This window comes from Alligator sinensis, unplaced genomic scaffold (assembly GCF_000455745.1).
Source record: "Alligator sinensis unplaced genomic scaffold, ASM45574v1 scaffold195_2, whole genome shotgun sequence".
Taxonomy (NCBI): domain Eukaryota; kingdom Metazoa; phylum Chordata; order Crocodylia; family Alligatoridae; genus Alligator; species Alligator sinensis.
In genome coordinates this window covers 1,757,921-1,776,541 of record NW_005842253.1, presented here as the reverse complement: position 1 = coordinate 1,776,541, position 18,621 = coordinate 1,757,921, and the positions used below count along the sequence as shown (strand labels likewise).

General features: G+C 41.0%; 1 protein-coding gene across 4 annotated transcripts in view; it reads left to right on the top strand.

The window, feature by feature from the left end:
* The window catches only part of JAKMIP3 (Janus kinase and microtubule interacting protein 3), a 93,882-nt gene that overhangs the window by 24,515 nt on the left and 50,746 nt on the right, over positions 1-18,621 (top strand). For 2 of the 4 annotated variants that reach the window (XM_006027583.2, XM_025208813.1), the window contains exons 3-4: positions 13,545-13,760; positions 15,421-15,540. In XM_006027583.2, the coding sequence (XP_006027645.1) occupies positions 13,545-13,760; positions 15,421-15,540 (336 nt within the window). The remainder of the gene's footprint in view (positions 1-13,544; positions 13,761-15,420; positions 15,541-18,621) is intronic. The other 2 variants (XM_025208814.1, XM_025208815.1) reach the window with 2 other exon arrangements.

The window sequence follows — 18,621 nt, the reverse complement described above, 5'->3', positions numbered from 1 at the left end:
GTCCGGAAGGTCCGCATGTGCTGATCTCCAGAGAAACACAACTTTCGCTCCGTCAAGCTGTCCCTGGCTCAGTAGCGAAAGAAAAACAGTGATAGAAGATAAAAATGGCATTTCACATTCTAATAAGCAGACATATGAACCTCGCCCTTTTAAAGAACTGCTTTTTTTTTAGTCAAGCTTGATTATTATATTTTGATATGCAGATCTATAAACAGCATAAAAATACTAACATGGATACAAATACATACTTATGATCTAGTCTTCCCTCCAATCTGCATATGCAATATCTGTTAACAGTTATGCATGCATATCAAAAGGACATATAAGCCCCATTTGTCATGTTAATAAAATGAGATTAGTTGGACTGCAGTGCATGCATGATAGGACCTAATATCCAAACTCATATAATAGCACAGTACATTTCATAACATGTAAGTTGACCAGAAAAGAGAAGGTGTTTATAGTTCAAATAGAAACCCTTTTTAAGGGGATAAAAAAAATCTCTAAAGCATGGCATTTAAGTGGGCTGCAGTAGAGACTGGATTTTAAAATCAGCATAATTTAAGGAGAATTCTAGTCATCAGCCATCATTTAAAAGATTTTTTAGCTCATTACTGTAGGATCATGCAGAATTCCAATCTGTTTTATTTAATATAGGCAAAGAAAGGAAAATCTTTTGTTGATCACTACCAGATGCTGTATGTTTACAGACACATGGCTGACGCTTCTCACTTCTCTAGGGAGTGATAAAATATTGAAGAAATGTGGGAGTTCAGCAAATATCAGGTGAAAGGAGTAGGAGGCTAAGATTTCTAAATTGCCCATTTTACTGTTGATTGCCTTAGCCCATTACAAATAATGAAGTAACAAAAGAATAGAAAACATGGTAAAAATTCCTGTATGCAACATGAAGGCTGATTTCTCTGTACAGTAACATCTTCAAATGGCTTCATATACCCAGTATTTCTTCTTCACCACTGTCACTAGATATTTCAGATGACCAATTTTCAGGTTGTTTTAATAGTAAACTAAATATCAACCATTTTGTATTCCTGTTGAGTGACCAGTCCCATAAATCTCACAGTATTGGGACCTGATGAGATGACTGAAACCTTTCAACATTCAAATGCTGAGTAGAGAATAACAAACACTAAATGTTGCATATATGATGCGCTTTTTAAAATGTGAACACGTATGTTTGCTTGATTTCTCCTATCATCTGAGCAAGCACCAACTGTTTCACAAAAATGTCACAGAATAGTGAACAAAGGAACAAAAACATGATCCCAGCAAATAGATATTAGAGCATGTGATTGTAAGCAACTAGCTTTAGTGATTAGATAACTATTGCTATTACCACTGAGTCAAATCCTGGCCTGTGCTACAGTTCTTTGTATCACTGTAGCCATGTCCAGACTCACCATTCTCTTGGTAGAAACCACGAATGTACAAGCGTTCATGCTCTTTCTTCCAGACCAAAACTGGCAGTTCTAGGAAGAAAATAACTGAACTACAGCCAGTTAGAAGTCATTTCCAGGAGAATTTCTTCCAGGAGAATGAACACTTACACATTTTCCTGTGGCGTAAGCCCTCCCAGAGACCAGTAAGAGTGGAATTGTGGGAAAGTCCCTTGTACCTTCCAGAAACTGGGGTCACCCCAGTCTGGAGAACTGGATGCGGGGGAGCTGCTCTTGCCTCTCCTGTAGTTGGGAAGAGAAGAGAAGAGCAGCTGCACCTTTCCAGCTCCTCATACACCAGGTTCCCCAGAACGTAAAGTGTGTAGGAGGCTTTGCCCACTTGGCGCCTAGGCTCTGGAAGCTGAGCAGGGGAGCAGCACCACAAGCCCCTGCTTTCTTCCCACACTGGAATCCCAAGTGTGAGAAGTGGGCAGGGGGTTTTGCCATCCTGCTCCAGTCCCTCTGGAAATGGGAAGAGTCCTTGCCTTCTCTAGACCAGGATTACCCTAAGTCCTAGGAAGATGCAAGGGTCAGCAAAGGGGGCAATTGCAGGCTGAATTCTTATACTACTCCCTCTTCCAGAATCATTTCTACTAGTAGAAATTTTCTGCTGCTAAAAATGGCTGCTTGTATGCAGCCTGTGCTACTTAAAATGGAATAGAAAGTTGCTCTGTCATAAATCTGCATTGTTGAATCCCAAATGGCATAGAGTAAGGGTGCTTAACCTCCAGCCCATGAGCCAAACCTGGCTTACGGAGCCTTAGAATCCAGACTGCGGGGCTCCCCGGGGCTTGGGATATTTGGTGCGGGGGGAGCAGTGGCAGTTACTCTGGTTTCAGCCATCGCTCCTCACTGCCAAAATCCCAAGCCCTACAGATCAGGTCAGAGTTGGGCCAGGACTCTTCCTCCCGCATAACCAGATTGGCGCCAAGTCGCACACCCTTCCTTCCACACAGATGGGTTGGAGCCAGGCTGCACACCCTCCTCCTCCTTACAGGGCCAGACCATTCTCCCTTCCATCTCCCTGTGGAGCCAAGCCATGCCCCCTTTCCTCTGCCCAGCCAGTTTGGGGCTGGGCCACATCCCCTTCCCCCCATGAGGCTGGGCATCCCCCTGCACAGCTGGTTCAGGGCCAGGCCATACTCCTCCTCCCCTCTCCCTCCAGTAGGGCTTGATGAGGGCCAGGTCATGGCCCCTCCCTTCCATCGACCCAAGTTGGGCCTGGACCAAGCACCTTTCCACCATACAGCTGGATCAGGGCTGGGCTACTCCCCTCCACCCTCTACACTATCAGATGGGGCCCCACTGGATCCACCTTGTGGACTGCCCATCCAGCTTACCAGCCAAAAAGTTTGAACACCACTGCAGTAGTGTACCACAAGCCCTATCCATTACTTGTTTAATGTTTGTTAAAGGAGACCAGTATGAAGATATACATATATGTCAATAATTGTTAGGGGTGCACCAATAGAGATTTTTGGAGCTGATACCAATAAATGATTTTTAAGGAGGCATATCAGTACTGATCTGATTTTCAATACCATCCCAGCATCTTGAAGAGCTGTTTGCAGCTGGTAAGTCTGGTGTGGTGGGAGGGGAAAGGGGAAGGAAGGGGTGTGGGGGCACAGATCAAGGCCCCTGTGGTAAGGGAGAAGTGGGGCTGGGGTAGGGGCAAATGCTGCCCAGCCAGGGTGGGCAGGATGGAGCTGCAGCTCAGCCGGGAGGTGTTGGGGTGTGGGCCTGGGGAGTGGCTCCCACCGCTGCGCACCACTGGTCTGAGAGCCACTGGTCTGGCATTTGCCCGCTGGTCTCGTGGCTCCCACTGCTGCTCCTGTCACTCGTCTGGGAGGGCATGGGGGCGGGACGTGTGCCACCGGATCTGTGCAGGGTGGGGTGGACCGGGAAGAGCTCTGTGCAGCTCAAAAACTACTATCTCCCTATTGTAATAACACTCTCATTCAATTTTTTCAAAGGCATGTATACCTAACAATCACATCTTCTTCAGATTAAACCTGAGCATTCAGGATCAAATATTTAAGGAGGCCTTGGCTTCTTTCTTTGTCATTTTGCACATAAAGAGCCAGATTCTTATTTGGTCTGCATCAGATTAACTTTTGTCAGCTACACCAATTCTCTTTTGCCCACAGACTTTTGAGCATTCAGAAGAAAAAAATAAATGCTTATATCCATGTATGCAAATGAACGTGTATACGTATTGTGTAATTTGGCCTTTTTTCTAATGTATATGCACAAATTAGAAGGCTTTAAGGTCATACAAATCTGCACTTCTAGGGTTGCCTGCATCCCAGCTCCAGTCTTCCACATTCAATAAGCTGTGGGAAAATTAGTTGTTGTTCCTGCCATCAAGGACCTGGCCAGCAGCAAACCAGGGGCCTTTCATTATTCTGTTATTTAGCGGGCTACCTGGCACAACTTCCATGCACAGCAACTTCTGGTTGCCACTGCCACTGTGATCACAATTGCAATTGCATAGCTCCAACAAAAATTGTTTGTTTGGCCCCCAAACTAGCAGCACATAGGGTGATTGCCACTACCTATTGTGAACAGATATCAGGGAATCTCCAGGGACGAGGAGGAGAAGGCAGTTGTAAAGGAGATAGAGAGAGAGAAAGAGAGGGTTGTAGGTTTGAGGTGGTAGCATCAGAAGAAAAGAATGAGGAAGTTGAGTTTGGAGAGGGACAGAATAGGAAGGTTTAATAAGCAATGGGGAAAATGTACGGTATGTCTTCTCTGCAGTATAGAGATACCAGAGCTACTATGGGTACCTCTAGTGGCAGCACAGAGCTCCAGGAAGGCTAACTTACCTTGCTGCTCAAGAAGTTGGGTAGAGCTGGGAATTGAACTTAGATCTCCTGAACTCCACTCCAGTGATTTAATTACTATTAACTCACTTCCCCGTTGGCCCTAAACCTTCTTGTTCCCCAGGATATGGTTTTCAACCTTTTTTCCTTTCTGGACCCCTAAAAAATGTTGACTGGAAGTGCAGACCCCTTTGGAAATTTCAAATGAAAGTGTGGACACCTTCGAATTGTAAGTATGGGTATTCACATATTTTTGATTGATCATAGTCAATTTTTGCGGACCCCTTAGATATAGTCTGCAGACCCACCGGAGTCCATGTACCACAGATTGAAAACCACTGCTCTAGCACTATGTTTCTCAACCCTTGGGTCACAACCCAAAAGTGGGCCGCAAGAATATATCAAAGAGGGGCCACAAACAAACTTTAAAAATGGATTCTCCTTTAAAGGAGAAACACACGGGAAACTGTGGTTTTTACCTTGCAGGCTGGCAGAGTTCCAGCCTGTTAGGGGTTGCTGGGGGCCCCTCCATGTCCCACATACCATCCCCCTGCCATGCCCCACACATGGGGCTGGGGCAGTAGGTCAGGAGTGAGAGACACTGAGTCGGGATTGGTTTACAAATGGGTTCTGGTAGAAAAGTTTAAGAACCATTGTTCTAGCACACTTGGTTCACCCCCTGGCTTTTGAAGTCTTCATGCAGTAGTCCCCTGCTACTGGTCAGGACACCCTGAAAGGAAATCTGTGTCTTTTTCTTATTGTGAAAAAATGTCACATATGGACTTTGGGGTACAGTTTCCCTGAACTCCTGCACCTATATCATTGAAACTTGGCAGGCTTCATGCTCTCAGAAGGGGCCACCACACGCAGAAGTTTCATCCAAATCAAGCCAGAAATGACAAAGTTATAGGCTGTTTTGTTCTTCCTCATTATAGCCTATGGTTGAAACAGTATCGAAATGGCAATGCGTTTCGACTTGCCTCATTTTGTTTCGAGGCTGTTTCAACTATATCTGTTCCATTTCATTTTTGCTGTTTTGACCTTGAAACGGGTCGAAACAACGTCGAAACAAAACTGGCGGCAAAATTTCGCACAGCCCTAATAGTTATGGCTAGGTATAGACCTTCAGAAAGCCTGAGGTGGATTCAAACTAACTTATGCAGGTCTCTCTAAGCAGATTACGTTAGTTTAGGAATGAACAGAACACAAGTTCACTCTTGGGGGGGGGGGAGCACAAAAGCTGCCTGCACTGGTTGAGGCCAGCAGCTTGGAGGCACTCCTGTCTGCCTCCCAGTGTGCTGGAGATTGCCAAGGACAGCTGACTGGGGGTGGGCAATCCTAATTGCCTGCCTCGCCCATGGCTGCCCCCATTGTCCTTTCATCTGTCAGGCAGCTGTCAGCTGCAGGCAGCCAGAAAAGGGACGCATGGTCACCCCACTCAGGGCATCATGTGGATCCTTGGCCTTTGTCCGGGGAGCAGGGAAAGGGTGGGTACCCTCTTAATGGCCCCATTTACACTTACTCCTGACTTGTCCTCAACCCCTTTGCAGTGGGGCTTGCTTATTTGTTTGCAGATGGAGCTAGAGGGCTGAGAGCAACTGTGGCTGTCCTGTGGAGCAGGAGGTTCCCCTCAGCTCTCCATCCCCTTTCTTCCCTTCCCATTGCCACCCATATCCTTGTGACTTGACCGCATCTGGCAGCCCCAGTCCCTGTAGCCCAGCATGCTCAGCGGTCTGCCTTTCAACTCACCTTTCCTCCAAAGCTTTCTGGGCCCAATCCAAAGCTCCTGTAGGTCAATGGAAGCCTTAGCTGAACCATGGGTCAGGCCCTTGGGTGTTTGACTATTGTTTCCCCACACTGAACTTCCCCACAACTCAAGGTTTTCCTCTGCATCCCCCTCTCTCCTTCCCTATGCTTCCCTGGCCTCCAAAATGGAGCTCATGGAATGCCTGGCTCTTGGCCAGCCCGCCCCATGAAAACACATGCAGAGAAGACAAGCCAACCAGGGTGGGAGTGCCCCTGCACACGCAGTAGGAGCTGCATTTGCCCCTGCCCCAACTTGTGAGACCCAGGAGGGAGAGCGCCAGCACCCCGCTCCTCACTGTGCCCAGGGGACTTTGTAGGAGCGCTGGGCGGGGAGCACAAGCCCTGAGCTACTAGAGGCAAAGACTTAAAAACTGCTTAGGTTGGGAGGGGGGGAGGGTCTGTGTGCATGTGTTTATGTGTGAGGGGGAGGCTGTGTGTGTGTGTGTCCCCACATCCCAGCCGAAGTGTGGGGGGATCCTGGCTCTGTGTTTTGCAGGCAGCCACCATGTTAGATGGAGAGCTCTGAATAACAAAGACAAGTTTGAGAGCAGCAGCAGCAGAGCTGGCTGAGTGATGTCAGGGAACAGTGCATGTGCCATGGCCCCATGCACACAGGGCACAGGAGCCCGCAGCTGCTGCTTATTCACTTTGCTTGCCCTGTCCTGACCTGCTGCAAACCAAAGTGAGGGGCCTGATCCTTCCTTCTGCAGAGCACCATCCCCGCCATGCCTAGGGACATTGTATAAAGAGAAAAATACAGAGCTACAAATGATCCCTTCTTCTACCTCCACCCTCCGCCCGCCCCCACTTCTGCAGCAGCCGAGTAAGAGCCAAGTTCTAGCACACCTCTATGTGAGGAGGGAGTGGGGGGTAGGGGAGGTGCAAAGGCCTCTGGCTGCAACCTAACCTGAGTTGGGTGAGGATCTGTTACAGAAGTTTGATCCACTGGTGTAACCTAAGCTGATTAAGTCTCATGCTACACCTGTCCAGGTCTATCTTAGACCAGGATCCGCCATTTTTAAACCAGTCTATGTGCACTGAGCTTCTGTTCTGTTCATAGATTCATAGATCGTAAGGGGCTGGAAGGGACCTTGCAAGATTATAGGGCCCAGCCTCCCTGCACTAGACAGGAGCTTTAGACTAATTTCCCATGGCTTATACCAGTTTACATGTAATGTCTCTACCTGGCCTTCGAGTATAGGCCATACAGAATAAATGCATAATAAACAGAAGCTATGGCTTTTTTTTGTTTCAGGTTTTTTTATATATTAGAGCCAATGTGTGATTTTGTAAAACTCTTAAGGAATACAGGGTATTTCCTCAACAACCAAAAAATAAAAATAAAAACCCAAAAGAACTCTTCCTACTTGTCTCCTTCTGCATTTGCTGTGTTGCCATAATTTGCTGATGACTGACAGAAATCAATGCTGCTTTGCTGCAGTAGCACAGCATGTGTGCTCCCCTTAGATGTGCCTGGAATATTTAGCAGGAACTAAGGTTTGTTGCACTTTGTGCACTGACTAGTTGACAAAGTCCCTTCACCCTACCCTGCTCACTTGTTTCTAAAATATAAATCATGGTAATCTGCACCTTGTGTAAAACTCATACAGCCAATGACTGGATCTGATAAACGGTGAATGTGGTTAGCAACTATTTATAGTAACGTGTTAGTTAAAAAAAACAGTAAGAGGCATGTTATTCACTTATTTGGAAAACCTGAGGAATATGAAAAGACGGAATATGAGGTAGAATTGAATGAGGGTTCATTCTGTTGTATAAAGAGACATTTCCTGGATCTCCTTCTGTCAGAATGCACACGTGAATCTCCTTAATGTCAAGGAGATGCACACACACAGAGAGGTAGAAATCCCTTTTCCTTTAATCTAGGTCTTGTTAGTTACCCTTCCACTAATGAGCGATCGACAGCCCATTCACCTGCACTCCTGGTGCTGCAGGAGACTCGAGTTCCTGTGCAGATTTTCTTACACATTCTAATTGCTTGCTCTGACATGCTGCCTATGGGGAAATATGTATGTCATGTAACAGCCTCCAACTGGCAAGAATTTTCTCATTTGCAATTAAAACCTGTGTCTGGGAAAGGCTTTGGCTTTTTCAGTATAGATAGCCGAAGCTTCAAACACAAAATTCTTCTGAAGCTTACGGTCGTGTTATTAGCAATGTTATGGAGTCTGTACAGCTGCCAATGCCCCATGAACATTACAAGAGGAAATTTCTAGAGCAATATAACTTACATATTGATGTTACTGTTATTCTAGAAATAATGTACTTATAAAGAACCATAGGGCTCAAAAGAAGCTTGGTGAAAAACAATATCAGAAATTTTGTTTTACACCATGAGATGTGAGTAAAAAAATTAAACTGTGCCTGGAATTATATGTGCATAATTGGCAGAAGCTATGCTCACAGGCTGCTTATTAATTAGCACCTCAGTATAAAAAATTATTCCAAGTAGAGGCAGCCTGCTAAAAATAAAGTGGGAATATCCACTCTGATAAGCAAAACATTCTCCTTTCGATGATTGGATACCATGCTCATATATATTCATTGACATTGTTCACAAATTGTCTGCGTTATCTAAAGCAACCAGATACAAATAGAAAGAAGGTGGTCACATTAGTCGGAAACACTTCAGTGTTTTTGTGTTGAATAATGAAACAAGTGTGTGAGATGCCATTTTTTGGAGACACACCTGGAAATTGATTTGGAGCTGTCAGTGAGTTGGAAATCATTTTCTTTTTTTTTTTCCTTTTAAAAAAGCACCTCTGTGATGATATTGCTGCTCTGAAGAAAAATCTGGAAAATAAGCTCTTCAAAAAGTTTTACTCATTTTTTGCTGCTGTAAATTATGTAGATATGTTAATGTTTAAGAATGAACTGTAAAATGAAATCACTGCATTTAATTCCTGAGTCTGAACATTGCTGTAAGATGTAAGTACTGGTATCTTCTTATTTCTTCGTGGCATTTAAATTTAGTCTTCTTTTGCAAAAATCCAAACAGTAGTAGTTTATGGCATTACTTTAGGGAAGTTTTAGCATTGTTCTGATTTCATGTTTCTCCTTGAAAATGTTGCCTGTGTTATAAAATTCTTTGTATTCACACAAAGGGGGATTGAGCTCTCCAGTTTGTTTTTATCTTTTTCATTTACAGGTCCCTTTTGGTTTCTCTGTGTTTATACATTCCATGGGAAGAGTCTAGATATTTCTTTGTTAGGAGGAAAACTTCAATAGATTTCAGAATTGCTGAGAAATTTTAAAAGCATCCTTGATAAAATAGCGCACACAATATGTGCGTCCTGTTTTCAAAGGGGGGTGTAACTTGTTGATACTTTTGAATAGAGGAACAATAGTGTACACACACACACATACACACACACACACACACTCTTAACTTGACTTTTTTGACAAAGATACATTACAAGCAATGTTTGTTTTTCCTCAAGCAAGTAGAGGTATCCACTTCCTACAATATTTCATATACCCTAGCTGGAGCATACACCCCACCATTGTTTATATTGCAGGTCCTTGTAGTACTCCTGGAAATGGAAGCAGTGTGTTGCATGGTGTGTGCTATTTTATCTCTATGCTAAATAGGAATGCTCTGTCATTGGAAATAATTGATAGAAGAACTGAACACAACTGGAAGAAGGGCAGTTAGTGGAGGGAGTATATTCGACTTCCCAACTCAGCTGGCACACTTATAGACTAAGGCGCTTGAACAGATAGTGTGAAATCCAATACTCCATTGAAGTTATTGGCCACGATCTTATTGATATAAGTGGGGCCAAGACTTCATACATAGGTGCAGGTGTAATGCAAGTTGATTTGGAGTTCAGGGTTTCACATAGCTCTTTTAAAAAGTAGGCATATAGTAGATGTTCCTAACACACTATGACAGGTCTGGAATTATGTTAAGTTAAAATGATGTGTGCCTAAATTTGTACACGTATAATAAATTAAAAGAGCTTGAATTCATTACACATCAATGTTTCTATTGTGCATTCAAGGAGCTTGAACTCTAGTTTTACTTTATGTACAATGTATCATGGATCATGTATGTTATATGTTACATCAGGTAAAATACTGAGACATGAGAGTTTTATATATGGAAGGAAAGAAAGTTTTAAATGTGAATTTCCTTACTTGTATAGTTTAGCTAACATTTAAAGTTATGAAGTAATTACTTTTTTTCTGGATGTCAGGGGCACAGTACCAATTCTGGGTATATCTGCACAAGTCACCTCAGTGATAATTACAGATCATCCAGATATACCCAAGCTAGGTTTAAATCAGCTGGCTCAAGTACTGCTGGCACTGTAGCTGTAGCAGCATGGAGCTCAGCACTGGCTAGCTGCCCAAGTACTTATGTATCATGATTTTGCAGTCGACACTAACTATACTATCCCCTATGTGGATACTGATTTTAAGGATCCTAATACTGCATTCAGTGGCATCCATTTGAGGGAAAATCGCTATGTACCAAGTGTAAATTAAGGTATGCTTCTTTTTTCTTGGTGCTTATGCCCCTATGCTTGACCTTGATATTGCTGTAAATTGAAGTAATTTAGTGACTGCCACATGACCAATTTAGTGTTATTTTATCTGGGTTTTCTACCAGTCTTCTTAAAAAATATAACAGAAGGCTGAATTCTTACTTGTAATTCCTGATTTTGAAAAGCTCAGGGGTAAAAGGCTGCTTGTTTCACTTAAATACATAATGTTTCAGAAGTACTTAGAGTACTACAAAGATGTTATTATTTCTCCCTTGAGTACTTGTCCACAGATGCACATTTTCACCAGTAGATGTGCCTTAGATGCTTTAAATGCCTGTTCAGATTCCTTCCCCAAGTAAGAGACTCATTTCCACAAAAGGATCAGAGTTTGTCTCACATCCCTAATGAGTCTGTGGTAGTGTTCCTTCCTCCCTCTTTCCATGAAAACAGCTTTTTTATAGCATTTATGTCAACAGGGATGGAAGACGAGATCCAGGCACTTATGACAGATCTGCTTTCCCAGCACCTTCTTCCCAGAGAAGGGGATGGTAAAACTCATGTTCAAGTCAAGGTTTCACTTGGGAAAGCATGTTAACTTGCTGTTGTTCTTCCTGAGGTCCCATCCATCATAAGCAGAAGCTTTGCTACACTCACTGGATGTTAAGAGTGCTTTGATCTGTAACTTTTATAGGACCAAGCTGTTCTGTTGTTCAACAAGGTTTTAAGAAAAGTCTGGAGGTAAAACATGATGTCTACAAATCTTCAGCATACGTTTAATTTGTTTGGGCACCTCAGAACAATTCTTCAATACTGGTGATCTAAAAGCTTTGTTCTATTTTCCCTTCATATGTCACAGCCTAATTGATAATACTTTCACCTTTCCCACTGCTATGTTCTATAAACAATTTAGTGTTAATGAAAATGTCCTTGGGCAGCTGTTCAGAAAGTCTCTGCATTGTTTTGTATCAGAACATCTAAAGATGCAGTGATATCTGTCCAAAAGTTGTCAGACTTGATTTTGGGTTTTGGAAAACTATGCTAGAAGCCTACCACAGTCCAGGCAGTATTCCTGTTTCATGTCTTCATAAGTGACATCTGAAATGCCATCAGTTGGAGAATTAATCAGACTTTAGCGAAAAAAAATGCTATTTTAGAAACTTGTAGGGCAGGTAACATGATTGGCAGGTAACATGATCCTACAATTGCTGTTCAACTAAGGGTTCTGTGAAACCCATCAGCAAGTTGGTGGGCACTGCTTTGGACCCACCCTCTAATTTTTGTGGACAGTTGCTCAAAAGAGAAAAAAATAAGCATTTACCAGTAACTGGAGTTCTTCGACATGTTTTGTCCACATACACATCCTTCCTCTTTTCCTTGGAGTCAACTTGGTATAAAACTCCATGGTTGAGAGGATACTGAGGAACTGAAATCATGCACTGCCCTTTATCCCATTGGGACTGACCTAGTGCATACTCAATGGATGAGTATGCACTTTTTAAGGCAAAAAGTCTTCTGTCAGAGGTCAGTGGGCATGAGATATGCCTCCAAGTAAGAATGTGTCTATGCATAATACAGCTTGAGGAAATCAAGTTCCTCTGTTTTATATATACTGTATGTACTTATTGTGTCTGAAGCTGGGAACAGTACAGTTATTTTACAAAGTCAATATGACTAATTTCTTTTCACTGATTCATTATCTTTAAGCACAGTTGGCAACCTTGTGACCGGTCCATTCACATGCAGTGTTTAGAGGTATAGTCTTAGAAAGAACATTCTGGGGTCTTATTCCTTTACTGTATATTATCCCAGCCATAAGAGACTGTTCAGACTGCTTTAAGCTATTGTTTTTCATTCAAACAACTCATGGACCTTTGTTTGCCCTTAGCACAAAGTAAAATTCCAAAATATGTTTTTTGAATCCTACCTCATTCCAGTGCTTAAGTTTAGATATTTCATTTGGTTCCTAGATATGGTTCCTATGGCTTCTATATAAAGAAAGTATCCAGTCCCAAAATTAGCATCCAGATCCAAATTAATTCCAAATCATCTTGTCTGCAAATTTAAAGAGCATTGCTGGATGTTGGTTTGGACTTATCTCTGATTCACAGGGACTATGACAAAGGTCATGGACTTCATGCTGAGAATTCAATTACACTGTTAAATACAATGGTAGATTTGAGAGGAGAATTTGAACTACCTGGGAATTTATTAAGTGTTTTTTGTTTAAAAAAAAAAGGCAGTTTGTAGAAATCAAAACTTTCTTCATCAAGTATAAATTTTGTTGAATGTTTTGACCCTGAAGAAATATTGGGAAAAATATAAATTGGCAATATATTTGATTTCTTTAGTCCCATAAGGAAAAATAAACAGTGTATTGTTTTGAAATAGCTTTTATTTTGAAAATTAACTCAATTATGGATAACATTTAAAAAAAAATTTTAAATGGTGGAAATCAAATAAAACATATCAATTTTATTTTAATGCTTTGATTAAACTATTTTTTTCTGATTGTCAGTTCCCTTTCTTTCTGTCTTTTCTAATTTCACTTTTTTGGCCAAATTGGGAATGAAAAAAAATTCTGAAAACTTAAAAAAATGAATGGAATGAAAAAAACAATGCTCTGATCAGATCTACTGAGATAACCTTAAAGTATAATGGTAATTTCTCCTGGAAGGCTCCTGAAAGTGGTTTAAAATATAATAAATGCAATGCTAATGGACACATTAAGCAAGTTTATTCATATGGTCACCTTCAAGCACTTATTGCTACTTTATTTTCAAGAAAATATTGTTCTTTTTCAATATTAAGGGGTGTCAAATCTGTAATAATGACTGTGTACCTTTGGGTACCGTCCAAGATGCTGTGCCATTGTCATGCTGCCAGTTTCTATGGTAACCACAGACCTGTAACATGCATGCGTGTGTGATTGTATTTTGTTCTCCTTATAGATGGAGGAGATAAAATTTAAAGACAGAGCAGTCTACGTGCTGGAAAGAGAGTTAGGGGTTCAAGCCGGGCATGCTCAGAGACTTCAGCTCCAAAAGGAGGCTTTAGATGAACAACTTTCCCAGATCAAAGAGTCTGATCGGCATCTGAGCAGCCCCAAACGGGAACTTCCTTATGCAAGTGGTGCAGGAGACGCTTCAGATCATTCAGGAAGCCCCGTAAGCACTTTCACGTGGTTTCACCTAAAAAAAAAGCAAGCAAAGAAACAAATAAAAAAAGATGACACGATCTTGATGAGTGCATATTCAAGCAACAGCTTTCCCATAGATGTACAGAGAAAACCAAGACATTTCTTCGCTTTCCCATAGATGTACAGAGAAAACCAAGATATTTTTTATAACACTGCTAATTTGGTAGCAAACATCTTTCAGACCTAAAATCAGATCAGACCATGGGAGAGCTTTTGCTTTTTTGTTTTGTTCTAACTTTGTTTCTTGTTTTTGTTTTCTCTGTTTCAGTTTTATGTTAGTAAGGTGGAATTTTCCATGTTTTAAATGTACTCACACTTCAACCACCTGCCTTAATTTGACAGTCTGACAATCTCTGCTGACAAATGATGCAAATGCATTTCTAACTCAGTAATGTATGTGTCCTAGTTTTCTAGGCTACTAACATGTATTGTAAACAAATGTACAAGTATAATTTGCAGAGGGAAATCAGTAAGATAATGCAATCAATAGCATGCAAGCTTATACGGTCCTGCTAGAACATCTCTGTTACTAATGGTTACATGCTTTTTGCTTTTTGCTTTCAACCAGTGGTCTAGGAAGTGAACTGAATGCCTACTAACCTATTATCTGCTGCTTTTTCTTACTATGCAATATACTAATGGCTTTAAATTTTAGTCACCCTTTTATATTGCCTTGTGTGTAACTATGCCACCCTGCTGCTTCTGCATTAATTTGCTAATATTAAAAAAACAGTTAATTGGCTTCATTTGTCTGTGATATATGCTAACTCTTTCATTGTTGATTCTCATCAAGATTTCTTTTGCAGCAATTCTTAATTTTCTTGGTAAAAGTTTAGATAATTGAGAACATATACAAAAATCTCTTTTATTCTTTCTTCAGAGCCTCTCCTGCACCTGTTGAATGAGGAATCTTAAACCTTCTGAAAGTTCCATTTAGGATTATGAATATTAATTTGCTCATTTTGATCAAAGTTCTGTTCTTGTTTCATCAAATATTAGGTTAAATGCCTGATAGACAAAACAAATCATAATTTGTTAACAAATGTAACTGCTCTTTGATTCTGAAAAATAAAAATATGTCTTCCTATATATTTGGTTTTGCTTACAATTTGATTGAAGCATTTTCATTTTTGATAGATTAAAGCACAGCCCTATATGTTTTATGCGTGACCCTCTAGAATCTAAACTAGGGCAACAACTTCATAGAAGTTGCAATAGTATAATTGCATGGCATTTGTACACTTATATTTCAGTATGTATAAATATCATTTCCCTCTAACAAAGTACTAAGAGTGGGTCACACATCTGAAACTCTCAGTTCAACAGTGGCATTTATTAGAAACATTGCCTTAGATTTCAATGTTTTCTTTCATAATTCCAAGTTTAACATTTGTGATTCTGTATTTGCATATACATACTTTGCATTTGCATACTTTGTTACATTTCTGCTCCCTTAACTTTCTGTTGATCTCATCATGCAGTTTTCAGTGATCAGTTCTACAAAGGCATAGATTACATTCTTCTACATAACAGATTAGAAATGTTTAGATTTTAAAAAGCTGGGGTTTTGGATTTTGTTTTTACATAGTTACCTATGAACAGTTATTTGCAGTTGATCTTTGTTTTAGGAACAGCAGTTGGATGAAAAGGATGCCCGTCGTTTCCAACTTAAAATTGCTGAGCTAAGTGCAATCATCAGGAAGCTGGAAGATCGGAATGCACTGCTGTCAGAAGAAAGAAATGAGCTTGTAAGTAGGAACTGCCATTAGTTTTTGGGAAATGAATGCTTATCAGAATTTGAGGTGGCAGATAAACACTCACTAGAGACAACACTGCACTCTTTTATCCTCCTTCACCTGGGGCCTATTGCAGAAAAAGTAGGACAATGACCTTCCTTTGGGAAGATTTGATCATTAGTTCGTTTTAGCTTCCGCTTGATTGCTAAGGAGTGATGGGGAACCTGCTGGGCTGTATAGAAGGCCTGAAAAGGAGAATGGATGTTCCTGATTATGTGGGAGCAAACATGCAGAAGATTCTTAGACGGTATCACCATGTGTATCAGGTGTTTCCAGGGGAGTGTACTGCAGGGTGTGGAGTCTTGGCAGCTGCAAACCTTTCAGTATTGTTCGTTCCCATCTTCCACAGATTTGCATGGGAGATCTTTCTCATTGCCCTAAGAGTAAAAGCCTTTGAAGTAGCTGTGACAGACCCCCAAGCCCATTTACAGTCAGATGCATCTTTAAGACACACTCCCAGGGGTGTTCTTACACCTTCAGGGGTGCCCTTCAGCCCCAGACCCTTCTCTGCTGCTTGACCACTGAGAACAGACTGAGGTGCTCCAAAGCTCACCTCCCTGACCTGGCACCTCAGCTTTATTTGCCTTACCTAGGTCTTGCCAGCTCTTTAACAGAGGGGATTTTGCCAGCTAGAAGGAACACACTTGTTTAGTTATGTGCTCAGAAAAGATAAATCCTGTCCCCCTCCTCCCCACTTTCTTGAAAGAGCCCTGCCTGTATGGTTAAACGCTCTTAAATCAAAGTTGTCTCTGACAGTAAGTGTGCTATAAAAGATAACAGAAAGATTTATTATAAAAACAACACCAAACACAAGAAATCACTAACCATATGTTGAGATAGACAGAGATATAAGAACAAATTAAATGAAATATCAGCACAATAACCTGATCTTACTCTTCATCTTAAACCAAGGAATAGAGCTTATACTCAACCTGCTAGCTGAGGTCCCAAAATGTTTCCCTGTGCCCAGCAATACCAAACACAAATACTTGCTCCATGCCAAGGATTAAACATGGTTTCTTACCTAGCCATTTACATACATTATCCATTGGATTCTTGGGAAGTCCAACAGGAAGTTCACAGTGTACCTGCCCCCGAATGTGTGTTTGCCCAATCAGAAGACTTTCCTGATCCAGTTATGACCAGGAAAATACCACAATGCATATAAATATAAGTATGATACAGTTGAATGTAGTCTAACACCACCTATCCATCGAGACCACACAGCCATAGCTGTAAAACCTCAAAAAATGATTCATGTTATCAGACAAACATCTCAAAATATTGTGGAGTTTGTCCCAGTAGCATTTGCTCTATAAGAAATTATCTTTGAGGGAAGGCACATGAGCAAGATAGTATGGAAGGGTGATGAGCAGTCTAGTGGTTTTTTAATCAATTGAACTGGAAACAGAACAGTTGCAACACTTTTTGGAGGGTAGCACCAAAATTATAAAGGGATACTCTCTAATCCGCTCCCTTTCGTCCCTCAAGCGTCTCTCTGAGAGTACTGGACCAAGGGGTATTTTGAAAGGGAGGAGAACGAAAAATCCACACTGATTTTGGGAAGGTACAAGAAAATCGAATTTCTGCAGTATAGTTTTACAATGCACTCACCCATCTGTTTACTACTGAGTCCTGCTGTAGTTCATCTTTTAGTCCTGAATGTATCTTGAATACAGCTTGGTTTAGCTCAATTAACAACCTAAAGTTCAGATGCTTATTCAAACATCAGAGATCTACAATATTGGGCTGGAAATGTCTTTAATTTTTTTTTGTGAGCTGTCTAACTTTTTGTTAGGCAACTTCTTTCAGAATGAAACACTGTGAGAAAAGGCTTAATATAATAAAATTAAGTGCTGCAGACTTTTACAGAGTCAGCTGAAAATTAAGGGTTGGAAAATGTTAAAATCAGTCATTCATTGTAATTATATTTATTATAATGAGGGATAAAAACTCATTGCCTGCTTCTAAGAGACAAGAGTCAGGTAGACATTTCTCAGTTTGCAGTTACAGTTTCACTCTGTTTTTTTGAATAATAGACCAAAATATGTTAAGTAAATTATGGGGCGGGGGGTCTCTGAAAAATCAGTCTTTTTGCCACTGTCATAATTTGGTTATTAGAGATGATTAAACAAGGGCCTGCAGAGAAAATATCATGCTCCTGTCTTGGAACTTCCACTTTGGTTTCAAAAACCAGGAAGCTAAGTGGCATTTGAAACTGAAGATGGGAAGAAAGGAAACATAAGACTATAAAACAAAATCAGAATCATGTTTGTTTCATGTGTTGGGAGTAAATTTGTGGTCTTCCATGTTTACCCAAATTATTTGCTCTTTCTGAAAATGTTTTTTGAGTTACAGGCATAATGCCATACCCGGAATATTACCACAGAAATGTTACTGAATGTGGGTATTTTGTGGATTGAAGACAACTCTGGTGTAATTTCACTGGATGCACAAATGTTATACCAGGGTTGAGAATGAGGGCAGTAAAACAGGATGCCTTGTAGGCTGAATTTATGAAGAACATTAGATCAGTAATGCCTGTAACCCGGCAATGCATGTAGAGTGTGCATATTACATAAGAAAATAAGTCTGGATATTTGATTGCTCGCATCCTTTTATGCCAGATAGTATTTCATTTTGTAATATGACATCACCAAAATATGTTTGTCTATAAAACAATGAAACAGTATTTTATATTTAAGGTGATGTTAGCTGGCATTTATTTTTCAGCATAGCCTTTCATTAAATACATCACCTAAGGGTATATTTTTTCCACAGTGTGCTCACACTGCACTCATTAATGGAAAAGGATGTCTCTCTCTCCCATTATACATTACTCATAGAGGATTGACAGATTTTAGGGTCAGAAAAAGTCCAGTGTAGCTTTGGGTTTGGTTATTATTAATGAACTTTAATAAGCCCCAAGAGAGACACTTTGGAGAGTCACATTATTATGTTGACCTCTACTTTAAGGCAGGGAAATAAAATAAACCCTAAGATCAGTGACCCTCCTCCTTATAGATAGGAGTC